Source organism: Neomonachus schauinslandi, chromosome X (genome assembly GCF_002201575.2).
Source record: "Neomonachus schauinslandi chromosome X, ASM220157v2, whole genome shotgun sequence".
In the NCBI taxonomy this organism is placed as follows: Eukaryota; Metazoa; Chordata; class Mammalia; order Carnivora; family Phocidae; genus Neomonachus; species Neomonachus schauinslandi.
The window spans coordinates 85,074,219-85,087,403 of NC_058419.1; the positions used below are offsets into that span (position 1 = coordinate 85,074,219).

At 45.8% G+C, this 13,185-nt stretch overlaps 1 protein-coding gene and 1 pseudogene across 1 annotated transcript; both read right to left on the minus strand.

Moving 5' to 3' along the window:
* Positions 1–892: 892 nt before the first annotated feature.
* LOC110571275 (protein SSXA1-like) lies at positions 893–9,573 on the minus strand. The gene is made up of 7 exons (XM_021679377.1): positions 9,510–9,573; positions 7,521–7,625; positions 6,954–7,068; positions 6,499–6,597; positions 3,708–3,757; positions 1,921–2,059; positions 893–993 (listed from the first exon to the last, which is right to left on the minus strand). Exons 2-7 carry the CDS (start codon positions 7,587–7,589, stop codon positions 893–895), a joined length of 573 nt encoding a protein of 190 aa, XP_021535052.1. The 5' UTR covers positions 7,590–7,625; positions 9,510–9,573.
* A 516-nt stretch (positions 9,574–10,089) lies between these two features.
* LOC110571286 lies at positions 10,090–11,088 on the minus strand (annotated as a pseudogene).
* Between the last annotated feature and the right edge of the window lie 2,097 nt (positions 11,089–13,185).

Here is a 13,185-nt window from a genome sequence, read left to right on the forward strand (position 1 = left end):
CTTGTCCAAGATGTGCAGGCAATGGGGAAAAGCAGGTGGGAGATACTTACAGTGGTACCACGTGTGTGTGTAAATTCAGAGAAAAACACGTGGAATCAAACACCCAGAACTGCCCTCCAGCAATCACATCAGGGGAGGAGGGTCATGCCGTTCTGGGCAGAGAATACCCAACAATACTTATTTTCTAAGGTTAAGTGCATGGATAAACAGAAAGAAATATGCATTAAGTATATGTCTTGTTCATTAACAAAACTCTAATATCTAACAGAATATTTGTCACAGAGTTAAGAAAAACTTTTCACTACTGTGAACTCGCTCTTTTACTCGCTATACACCTGATGGCTAGGAGTTCACAGCCATGCCCATGTTCGTGAAAGGCCACTTCGTGAAAGGCTTCTTATCATGGGCACTTGTCACATCCCTGAGGTTGAGGCAAGGAAAGAGAAGGAACGTGAGTGGCAGTGAGCTCCGACTGCCAGATAAATCAACACCAAATTCTTCCTCCGGGCTTGCAGGACCCCGAGCACTCGGATTCTGCCCTACCTCATGATCTACAAGCACCTCTCACTGCTCCTCAAACAGAACCTTATGCTCAGGCCACAGTGACTCCCTTACCTGTCCTATGAGTTTCTAGGCTAGAGGAAGATGCGGCCTATACATCATGGGATTTGGGAGCCCACAGCATTCTAGGTAGGGAGGATCCCCGGCTATACAGAGCAGGGAGCACAAAGAGCGTGGGAAACCTCATCATTTAGCCTCAATGCTGCACCTCAAGGGACTAGGAGAAAGAAATGATTTGGGGAGCAAGCGACAACACGGGACAGCAGTACCATAACAGAAAAGCACATTTTGCAGAGGGGTGCGGGTGTGGACCGCGAAGGGTCACTTACAGTTAGTCATCTTCCTCGGGATCACTGATCTCTTCATACACTATTAGGTTCTTTCTTTCCCGCAGTCTGTAGGCCCAAATACTATTCATCCCTCTCCTGGGTCCTATGGTGGAGAAGAGTTGGTAAATGGGGGATGGATGGGCTGGGGAGGGTTAGTCTCTGTTTTGTCAGATAAGGAGATGCCTCTTCCCTCCCGAGTGCCCACAGGCATTCGACATAGTCTGTTTTTCACATCTTCTGGCTCAGAGAGGCTGAGATGTAGACCTGCACCAATACACACCAAATGCCAGTTAGAATTTTAGCTTCTGGGGCTCCTCCCATTGTCAGGTTTAGATTCCCAACCTCTTTACTTACCAGAACATTCATTCAGACCTTCTTTCATTCAGCCTATGTTTGTTAAGGGTATACTGTATGTCAGGCATTGAGCTGAGGGCTGGGGATACAACTGTGAGTAAGATACGTTCCCAGGTTATCACAGATGGAATTACTTGACCACCTTCCATGTTGTACAGGCTTTCTAGATTTAACGCCTTTGAACAATTTGTGAACCAAGATTATTTCCATTTTATGGACTAGGAACCTGGAGTTCAGAGAATTCAGAAGACTTGCCTAGAATCACCTGGCTTTTATATCAATGACAATTCAAGTCTTTGACTCTGGAAGTCATGTTCTAACATCTCAGCTGGAGCTGGGCAAGCTCCTCAGTCAGGTCTGGCCCCAAGCCTGTCCATGATCCATCCCCCATACCTAGACCACATACTTGAACATAGCCAGGAAAGACAGAATAATTGTTCCCACATAGCTACCTCTTACCTGGTATCTTCTTTTATTTTTTTTAAAGATTTTTTTATTTATTTCTTAGACAGAGAGACAGCGAGAGAGGGAACACAAGCAGGGGGAGTGGGAGAGGGAGAACCAGACTCCCCACTGAGCAAGGAGCCGGTTGCAGAACTCAATCCCAGGACACTGGGATCATGACCTGAGCCGAAGGCAGACGCTTAACCGACTGAGCCACCCAGGCGCCCCTTACCTGGTATGTTCTCGCTCTGTTGACCAGAGGTACTTGCTTTTCCTGGGGGGCACAGCTCTTTCTGAGCCTGCTCAGGGCCAGGTGTTATTGGTATTGGTTCTGAATCACTTTCTTCCTTTATTGGCTTCTTGAGCATCACCTTTTTAATGTGAAGGTCACATATAAACAGTATCAATGGCATTTCTCTAGTGCTTTAGAGCTTACAAAGTGTCTTCACATGCACACCTTGGTTAATGGCCTCAACAACTCTGGGAGATCATTATGTCCCCTGTACCTAAATTATGAAGAAGGTTAGAACAAAAAGGAATGGCTTAAATGAAGGGTGTTTCCAGGACTAGAACGTTTGTCTTCACCCATTCTTGCAAACAGCAAAATGCTCCACGTAAGTGGAGTGTGGTATACAGAAAATTTGGGGAAGAGTAGCATTCTAAGAATCCACGTGGTCTCTGGAAGAAAGGAGGGGCTTCTATAAAATATAAGGGATCGCGTATAAGCTAGTAGAGAGCTACTGGGAGAATAAATGTAAAAATTCACAGGGGGACAGAACACTCCCGGAAAATGTTATAGGGGAGATGAGTACAGGGGAGAGGAAAGGAATGGTTCACAGCAATTAATATAGACAGCAAAGAAAGCAGCGCCAGATGTCACATTCTGTCCTACCTTGGCAAGAACGGTTAATGGGGAGTTAGGCAAGATGGTTCCCCGTACCAATTTTGCTTGCGTCATAGTGCGTCACTGACCAACAATCTTAAGCTACTTTTCCTTCAGCTCCCTCATTTAGGAAACAGTGAACAAGAAAAGTAAAGAAGCTAAGGGAAAGTACTTTCTGAGCTTGCAAACACTTTTCAATGTGGTAATAATGAAAATGAATACTTTCTCTTATGATCCTTCTTTGAATTGTCTCAAAGGTCCCCACACTGGCAATCCAACTCCCCGGGGCCTTGACCCTCTAAAGTAGAGTTTAATCTACAACTGCGGAATCACTTACTCAAGGAACAATTTGGGGCACCTCAGAGGGTCCCCCTGGGCTGGGATGGAGGCTTCAGAGATGCCTCAGGTGCAGACAAGGCCCCAAAGGAGCTCATAGCAGGGAGGGGCAGACAGCCCACCATTCTCAAGCCGGGAGAGACCGGCCCTGCCACAGAGCAGAGGGGAGGTGGTACTTTCTGTTTCGAGAGTGGGTGTCTAATTGGAAGCATCAGCAGCTTCTGTGGGGTAAAGCCTTTGTGGTGGCGGGGGCGGGGGGAGCCTTTGAACTTCATAAACACATGAAAAGTTTCATGAGCTGGGAAATCATTTGGGGTTTTTCTTAAATTGTCCTGTGATTCATTAACAGTGTTTAGCAAGAACAATAAACCTTTTAAAAACAGAAATGTTTCAAATGTACAGATTACTACCACTGCCTCTGTGATCTCAGGCAAATTACTTAGAATTTCGGCACCACAATATCTTCATCTTTATGATTAGTTATTATTATTATTAATATCCTCATTATTATCTGGGAATAATGATAGGAAAATGTCATAGAGGTTTTCTGAAGGATTAAAGAAATTAATCCTTGTGAGTTGCTTAAAATATCTGACATCACTATGAAAACAAAAGTAGTATCAACTATCACAATTGTTCATTATTAAGCCATTGATGCTACATCAGGAATTGTGATAAAGAGATCAGGAAAGGAAGGCAGTGAGGGCTAGGCTATATTCAATATTCTCCCACTCTTACCGATATTCACATCCGTGGAGGGAGAAAGAGTCTCTGGTTCTTTAGATTTGGGAGATACTCACCTTCATTTGCTCTCGATCTTGCACATCAGAAGGCCCCTGACGAGGTTCACCTGAAAGAAAGTGATAAACGGGAATTTTTCTTTGTTGGCAAAGAGTCCCAAACTCCAGAGACTCCTGTAGCTATCTGCAGTATCTGCAGGAAAGGGTTATGAGTCCACTTATTGTCAAGGAGTTATTTTGAGACTGGTTTTTGAATTATCTTTAAGTCATGGTTTATACATTTATTTGTAGCACCAATTCGTAATTTTCCTTCTGATGATTTATAAAATGTGAACCAAACCCCATCACTGCCTCATCCTACTCTACTACATATTTCTTTCTTTTTTTTTTCCCAGTTTGTGGCTTGTCTACTACATATTTCTTACCTTTCCCCCCAAAGAATTACACTGATTGAATTAATTAAATTAAATTGATTGCATTCACTTAAAAGGATGTGGCAACTAAAATCACTGTCCACGTAAACCAGGTAAACTTTATAGTATATGCCAATTATACTTCAACAAAGCCGTTAGGTGTATGAGGAATCATGGGTGATTTGGCCCATGGCTTCTGGAATATTTCCAGTATAAAGATACTCCTTTAGGGACACCTGGGTGGCTCAGTAGGTCAAGCGTCTACCTTCGGCTCAGGTCATGGTCCCAGGGTCCGGGGATCGAGCCCCGCATCGCATCGGGCTCCCTGCTCAGCGGGGAGTCTGTTTCTCCCCCTGCCGCTCCCCCTGCTTTGCGGGCGCTCTCTCTCTCTCTCTCTCTCTGACAAATAAATAAGTAAAATCTTTTAAAAAAAGGTACTCCTTTAGTGTCAAAAGCTTTGTAGATTCTCAAGAACTGGATTTTCAACCCTCTCAGCAATTTTGGGAGCTTGTAGAATCTGGCCTGTTTTCCTGGAGAGTCATAGGTCTATTGGGGACAGTTTGGCAATTCTGTCTCTGCTTACCGCTGTGCTGTCAGAGTAGAAAAGCAAGGGAATACACTTCATCCCCTTTATGGTGAGTACACAAACTGATCAAATACACAAAGATTTCTAGAATCTGCTACCCTTTTCACCATATGTTACCTCTGCTTACTGATAAGGAGAAAAGCTAATGTGCGGAGGATCACTTTCTCAAACCCTCTCTCAAGCTCAACACATAGAATCAGGTTTGCTGAGGAGCAAGAAGACTAGTTTAGGTAAGACATACGGAAATAGCTGTGTGTCATTTCATAATGCATTCATCGCTCTTTTTTTTTAAGATTTTATTTATTTATTTATTAGAAAGCGAGCGAGCGAGAAACAGCATGGGAGGGGAGAGGGTCAGTGGGAGAAGCAAGCTCCCCGCTGAGCCGGGAGCCCGATGCGGGACTCGATCCCGGGACTCCAGGATCATGACCTGAGCCGAAGGCAGTCGCTTAACCAACTGAGCCACCCAGGCGCCCCTCATCGCTCTCTCTTAAGATATTTATCCAACACCTATGCCTTATTATGAAATTGACTCTGGAAGTTTTTTTGTGGATTTACACTTTTTTGAAATTAAATTTTACTTTTTTTAAAAGATTTTATTTATTTATTTAAGAGAGAGAGAGAGCACCAGCAAGCTCAAGCGGGGGGAGGGAGAGGGACAAGCAGACTCTGAGCTGAGCATGGAGCCCAATGTGGGGCTCGATCCCACGAGCCTGAGACCATGACCTGAGCTGAAATCAAGAGCCAGACACCCAACTGACTCAGCCACCCAGGCACCCCTACACTTTCTAATATTATTTATTTATTTGAGAGAGCAAGCGAGAGCACAGGCAAGGGGAGCAGCAGAGGGAGAGGGAGAAGCAGACTCCCCCCGGGGCAGGGAGCCCGACACAGGGCTCGATCCCAGGACCCCGGGATAAGACCCAAGCCAAAGGCAGACGCTCAACTGACCGAGCCACCCAGGCGCCCCATCCCTACACTTTTAAAAAAAAGTAATCTCTATGCCCAACGTGGGGCTTGAACTCACGACCCCGAGATCAAGCGTCCCGTGCTCTACTGACAGTCAGCCAGGCGCTCCACATGGATTTACACTTCAATTAAATTTGTCTTAATTGTCCTGTGATTCATTAACAGTGTTTAGCAAGAACCATAACTCCTTTTAAAAAAGAAATGTTTCAAACGTACAGAAAATTATGGAGAATAATTTTGGAAACACATGCACATCTACCACTGAGTCTACTCAGAACTTCCCATTATCCCACAACCACTTCAGATTGTTCTGAGATCTTTATTCAAAATATAACAAAACACTATAAACAAGTCACAGTTCAAGCCACCTGTGCAGTCCTCACTGATCCCTGACCTCCCTCCCTCTGCACTCCGGAATTTTTTTTTTAAGATTTTATTTTGTTTGTTTGAGAGAGAGAGACACAGCAAAAGAAGGACACAAGCAGGGGGAGTGGAGAGGGAGAAGCAGGCTTCCCGCCGAGCAGGGAGCCCGATGCGGGGCTCGATCCCAGGACCCTGGGATCATGACCTGAGCCGAAGGCAGAGCCTAACCGACTGAGCCACCCAGGCGCCCCTGCACTCCTGAATTTGATGGGTTTTATTCTCATTCAGGTTTTATACATTTACCATTTACTTCTTATCCATAAAAATATATCCTCTTGTTTTGCATGTTTTAGGATTTTATATGAATGGCCTCTGGCTCTACTTAACCTTCTACATCCAACTTTTCTCACTCAGCCAAGATGCTTTTGAGGGAACAAACTCCCGAGAATCCTTCCCAAGCACTTGGACCCCAAAGCAGTTGGGCTTCAGGAGACTCTCTCCAGGCCCTTCTTCCACTCACCCTGATTCTTGGGGTCCTGATCTTCATCAGAATCATGCCCACTGGATTTCATGGCCCCCTTTTTAGGACACATGAAGGCTGGGAGGGTGGCCCTGAGACCTAGAAAGAAGCAAAATATTTGTTCCTTCAGAGACAGCTTGAGAGGACAGATGCAGGGTAGAATCCTGGGAGGCAGTGGGGACAGGCAAGCTCATCAGCTGGGGGACTCCAAACAAGCGTGACCAGAAGAGAAACGGGCAGGATCTAGGTCTGAGCCTCTTTGTGGCCACTCCAGGTCCTCAGCCCTGCACAGAATATAAAAGAGCAGAGTGCTTCAAAGCTGCCTTGGGATTTCTCCCTGCACAAAAGGAAGATGCAGGGCACTTACTGCAGCCTAGGAAGAAGCCATGGCATGTAAGGGACTGAGGGATGGTCATGTGTTCCCAGGTTTGTCTGCACCCAGAACTTTCTGTTACCTAGACCAGTCATGGTGTCATAGTTTCTCTTCATGTACACATAGGTGATTTTATCTGAGTATCCAAGCTTTGCCCACTCTTCCTTAGAGAAGTATTTGGAAATATCCTTGAAGGCCTAGGGAAAAAAAAAAAAGTCAGAGCAGCAACTCAGCTAAACATGCCTGATCTGCGGCAGGGGTCTCTTCCTCTGCCACAGGACCTCCATGTTGGATCTGTGAACTGGGGAGAATAATCCCTCTCCTCGTTAATGTCAAGGCTAACTGAGAGAACATGGGTAACATTCCCTACCCTTTCCCCAGGCATGCAGTAGATGCGTGATGCTGGTGGCATGCTCTTTCACCTTCCAGAATGGATTGAGAGTCACCAAATGCAGTGCAAGGTCATAAGACCGGTTGTTTCCAGAGATGCTAGGTGAGGACAGAGTGAAGGTGGGAAACTCCAGAGGCTCTGGATCTCCCCCTAACACTCTCCTTCTTTTCCCCAGTGCCTCTGACCTCGCCTCTTCAAGATCTAGTCCCTCTACAGTATCCCCTGAGCCATTCCCCTCCCCCCTCCAGATCACCTCACCTTGCATTTCTTCTCTGATTTCTGGGTATCCTCCTTGGAGTTCTTTGAAAAGGAGCCGTCTTTATTCATGGCGCTGGGAATCGTTCAATCTCGAAAGGACGCAGCCTAATCTCTCCAACCACAAGGACAAAGGTCCTGAAAAAGGGAGACAGCACTGAGGGTAGGTCACATTCAGCCAGTCACCTGGAATCAAGGTTCTACTTTTCCCCATCCTGGGCTTATCTGTCCCTGAGAAAGGACAAGGGTGGGGGGAGTCAAACAAACAGGGGGCAAGACACCTGAGTGGCTCAGTCGGTTAAGAGTCTGCCTTCGGCTTGGGTCATGATCCCAGGGTCCTGGGACAGAGCCCTGCATCGGGCTCCCTGCTCAGCAGGAAGCCTGCTTCTCCCTTTACCTGCCGCTCCCCTTGCTTGCGCTCTTTCACTCTCTCTCTTTGACAAATAAATAAAATCTTTAAAAAACCAAAAACAAAAACAAGGATGCCTGGGTGGCTCAGTTGGTTAAGCGTCTGCCTTTGGCTCGGGTCATGATCCTGGGGTCCTGGGATCAAGCCCCGCATCAGGCTCCATGTTCAGTGGGGAGCCTGCTTCTCCCTCTCCCTCTGCCCCCCCACTCATGCGCTCGCTCGCTTTCTCTCTCTGTCTCTGACAAATAAATAAAATCTATTAAAAAAATTAAAACAAAACAAAAACAAACAGGGGGCCGGAGATCTATGAAAGAAAGTATTGATTAGGGATGACAGGTTTTCTGTCAGCATGATCAAAGCAACCTTAAGACTTTGAGAGGGAGTCGGCTACTGTTGTTAGTAGTCTGCTTGAAGTTTGGCTTATCCTGAAGGAAAGATATAAAGACGCTTGTTGAGGAAGCAGTGAAGTGAACATGTAGTTTTATGGAGGCGGAGGAGGTGTGTTTTGAGGCAGAAGAATGGGGAGGTAAGTCCCATAGATTATATGGTGTCTCTGACAGATGGGTTTGGGTTTTCAGGCGGAGGGATATGGGGTTTTGCTCTGTTGAAAAGAGCAAATGAGGAACTCTAATATAGAGTGGATTTAGAGCCCATTACTAGGTTATTTGAAAATTATTAGTATGAAGGGCGCCTGGGTGGCTCAGGTGGTTAAGAGTCTGCGTTTGCCTCAGGTCATGATCCCAGGGTTCTGGGATCGAGCTCCACATTGGGCTCCCTGCTCAGTGGGGAGCCTGCTTCTCCCTCTCCCGCGGCCCCTCCCCCTGCTTGGACATGCTCTCTCTCTCTTTCTGGCAAATAAATAAAATCTTTATAAAAAAAACCAAAATTATTAGTATGAAGACAACTGGAATTTCCTAGACTACAGGATCAGCCTTCACTTAGGCTGAGAATGTGGAGAGTTTTATTTTTTTTAAAGATTTTATTTATTTTTGCGAAAGAGAGAGAATGAGCACGAGCGGGGGGGCGAGGGGCAGAGGGAGAAGCAGACTCCTCACTGAGCAGGGAGCCCGATGTGGGACTCGATCCCAGGACTCTGGGATCACCACTGGAGCTGAAGGCAGACTCAACCCACTGAGCCACCCAGGCGCCCCAGAATTTGGAAACCTTTAATGGAGAAGTCTGGTGTTCTCCACTGATGGCATTGGGAATCTCTTAGGGAGAGGAAATTTAGTGGTCTCTGAGGCTAAGAAAGTTTCTGCTTTATCCTGGAGGAGGCAATAAAGGAGTCACTCAGGCAGTGGCTTTTATCTCCGGTTAAAGAAATCTAGGGGCAACTAGCTGATTTGGGGGTTTCTCCGGCTGAGAGTGTTCTTCCTCCCTCAGGAAGAGCAATTAGAAAGTCTCATAGACCAAAAATAGTTTTAGTTTTATCTTTGCCTGACCGGGATTGCCCCGAAAGGCTTCAAGTCCTTTCTCAGTCCTAAGGATCTTAAAGATGTTGTGAGGTACAGCAAGAACTAAACTACTAGAGTGATCTACAGAGATTCCTCACCTGTCCAAGACGGTCCAAAGAGAGCGCTTACCTCAGAGCTGAAGCGGTGGCGACGAAGAGTCGCTCCACGAGACGAAATCCCACAATTCCACTGTCCAAGGGTATAAACCAATCAGAACAGTTAATGAACTTGAACTGGCCAATCAGGGGTTAGGAGAGTAGGCGGGGCAAGTGAGTCAGGAACGGGGTCTAAAAGTCCAGCTCCAGGGACAGGACCGCCTTTTCTTGGGTTGATTCTCCAGCTTGAAGCAGGATTGCGCTCTGCCAGAATTGGCCACTGCAGATTGCGTAGGCCCATTCCTGCGCATGCTCAGATGTTCCCTTTCCCTTCGGTGTACATCTCGCTAATCTCTGCTCTGCTTTTGTTGTTTCGTTTTAATAAATGGTAAATATGAGGCCACCACCTCAAATCCTTGCTATCAGTCTCCAAGTTCCTCAGATATGGGGCTCTTTTCTAGGGCCTCCCTAGCGACTTAAGAAATTTTAAACTTTTTTTAGATTGAATTACTTTTGTTAATATACACATCAAATTACTGAAACAGTGACTTCATATAGTTGTTCCATTAAAGATAGCACTTGCAGGTATGAAGGTACAGAGATGTCTCCAGTCTTCATATGTTTACTTGAAAAGATTCTTCAACAGCAGTCTGATATTGGGTTTCCCACTCTAGATGAAGATTAACAAATTATCCATAATCAATCTGATGTCTTTCATTAGATGACTAACAAAATTTTTAGTAATTTGGCTAGGAGCTCCCCAGTGAAGAGACACAGAAATAGGACACATCACAGGAACTATCTGGCCATTGTTACAGTGATTCCATAAATGTGGTCAGGTAAAATTTGATCCTTGACAAAAGGGACACTTAAAGGTGGGATGCCCAGAAAAACTTGTGTTTTCTTGACAAGTCTCTGTTTCTCAGAGGTGAGTGTTTCACTCCTATTACTGTTCCCTACTGAATCTTGAGAGATCTGAAAGTTTGGAATGGGAGAGTAAACACCATATTCATACTGATACTTCTTATTTTTAAAAAGATTTTATTCATTCATTTGACAAGGACAGAGAGAGAGAGAGAGCTCACAAGCAAGAGAAACAACAGGCAGTGGGAGAGGGAGAAGCAGGCTCCCCGCTGAGCAGGGAGCCCAATGCAGGGCTCGATCCCAGGACCCTGAGATCATGACCTGAGCTGAAGGCAGACTCTTAAGTGACTGAGCCACCCAGGAGTCCCTTTTTTAAAATTAAAAAAAGTTTTTAAAAGATTTTATTCATTCATTTGACAGAGAGAGAGAGAGCAAGCACAAGCAAGGGGAGCGCACAAGCAAGGGGAGTGGCAGGCAGAGGGAGAGGGTGAAGCAGGCTCCCTGCTGAACAGGGACATCTTGATACTTCTTAACAAGATTTGTAATGATGTCTCAGGTAATAGAATTTGTTTTGCACAGCATCTTCAGCTACCAGAAAACTTCCTCATGGTAGTTTCAAGGTCTAAAGCTTGTTCAGGACAGTCTCTCTCTCTTCTAGTCACATTTCCATAACAGAGGGGATAGCGTGTTCTGCTTTCTCTTGTTGCAGTCAGAAAACATTTTCTACAGAAGATGTGCTGATAGGCCATGGCATAAAACAACAGAAATTTATTTTATCACAGTTCTGGAGGCTAGAAGTCTAAAATAATTTTCTCTGGGCTGAAATCAGGGTGTCAGCAGAGCTGAACTGTTTTCAGAGGCTCTAGGAGAGAATCTGCTCTTTGCTCTTCTGGCTTCTGGTGGCTGCCAGCATTCTTTGGCCGTGGCTGCATCATTCTAATCTCTGCCTCCATGGTCACACCCCCCCTTCTCTTCTGTTGGTGTCAAATTTCCCTCTGCCTCCCTCTGATAAGGACACTTGTGATACATTTAGGACCCACCCAAATAATCCAGGATAATCTCCTTATCTCAAGATCTTTAACTTAATCACATCGGCAAAGTCTTTTTTGTTATTATTGTAAGGTAACACACATAAATTCCAGGAAATAGAATATCTTTGGGGGGGATTATTCACTCTCCTGTAATCTGCCCTCTGGTCCCCAAAGATTCATGTCCATGTACTACATGTACTATATCACCAAATCCCCCAATTTCTCAATACATTGCAGTATGAACTCAAGTCCAAAATCTCATTTAATATTATCAGCTCGAAAATACCAAATCTCATCACCTGAAATAGCTATGGATTAAACTCTGGGTATGATCCATCCTGGGCCAAAATTCCTCTTTGGATGTGGACACTAGAAATCAAGTTATTACTCTTAGAGGGAAAGATGGCAGAGTAGAAATATCCTGAGCTCACCTCCTCCTTCCAGAGACACATCAAGGCTATAACTACATCTGGAGCAACTCTTTCTGAGAATGACTTAGAGACTAGCAGAAAACTCTTCCACAGCCAAAGATATGAAGAAAAAGTCATATCAAGAAGGGTAGGAAATAGGGCGCCTGGGTGGCTCAGTGGGTTAAGCGGCTGCCTTTGGATCAAGTCATGATCCCCAGGGTCCTGGGATCAAGTCCCAAATCAGGCTCCTTGCTCAGTGGGGAGTCTGCTTCTCGCTCTGCTTGTACTCTCTCTCTGACAAATAAATAAAATATCTCTCTAAAAAAAAAAAAGAAGGGTAGGAAAGGCAGAGATGCACCCTGGTTGAGAACCAAAGCCCTGGTGTAACAACTCACAAGTGTAAGGAATATCACAAGCATGGAGGTCCTCTGTGAGGAGCAAGGGGTTCAAACCCCACATTAGGTAACCCCAGCCTTGAGGATCTGCACCAGGAAGATGAGCCTCCATAAAATTTGGCTTTGAAAATCAGTGGGGCTTAACTCTGGGAGAGCTGGTGGGCTATAGGAAACCAAGGCTCCATTCTTAAAGGGCTCATACAATCTCACTTGCTTTGACCCCCAGCACAGAAGCAGCAGTTTGAAAAGTACCTGGGCCATATGTGAAGATTTATTGACTAATTTTAAGGCATGTCCTGGAGGGGTAGAGATCTGTAGGAAATCTTTCCTGGAACAGAAGTTCTAGCAGGCACCATTTTTCTTGCCTTCCTTCAGCCTAGCTGGGCCAAAGCTGGCAGGTACCTGTTCTGCCACTCTCCATCTACCTTGCTAGCACCACTTGCCCCACCTGACTCCTTTGCAGCCCCACCCTGCACAATGGGCCCATCTCAGTAGATACTCCTCCAAAGCAGCTTCTGCCCCACACCACCCTGTGGGCAGCCTCAGTTGGGACCGTTGCCCCTCCAAAGTGATTCCTGTGACAGGAAAAGGCAGCTGCATCCACCAGCATGCCTGCAAGAGTCATGGGCAGGCCTCACAGCCTCAGCAACACCAGGGGATAACTCCACCCACCAACACAGCCACAGCAGCTTCAGCTGGGCCTCTCAGGCAGTCATGCTGGGGGCCAGCACTACCCACGAGCAGTTGCAGCCCAGTCACAATAGGAGGGCACATGCAGCCTACACAGGGGACACCTTTGGAGTGCCTGGTTTTGGTGACCAGAGGGGATTGTGCTTTTGGGCCCCATAAGATGCCATCTACTAAGGCTACTACCTTAAAGACCAGGAGATGTAGTGGACCTACCTAAGACATAGAAACAAACACAGAGAGTCAGACAAAATGAGGAGACAGAGGAATATGTTCCAAATGAAAGAATAAGTCAAAACCTCAGGAAAAGAACTAAATGAAAT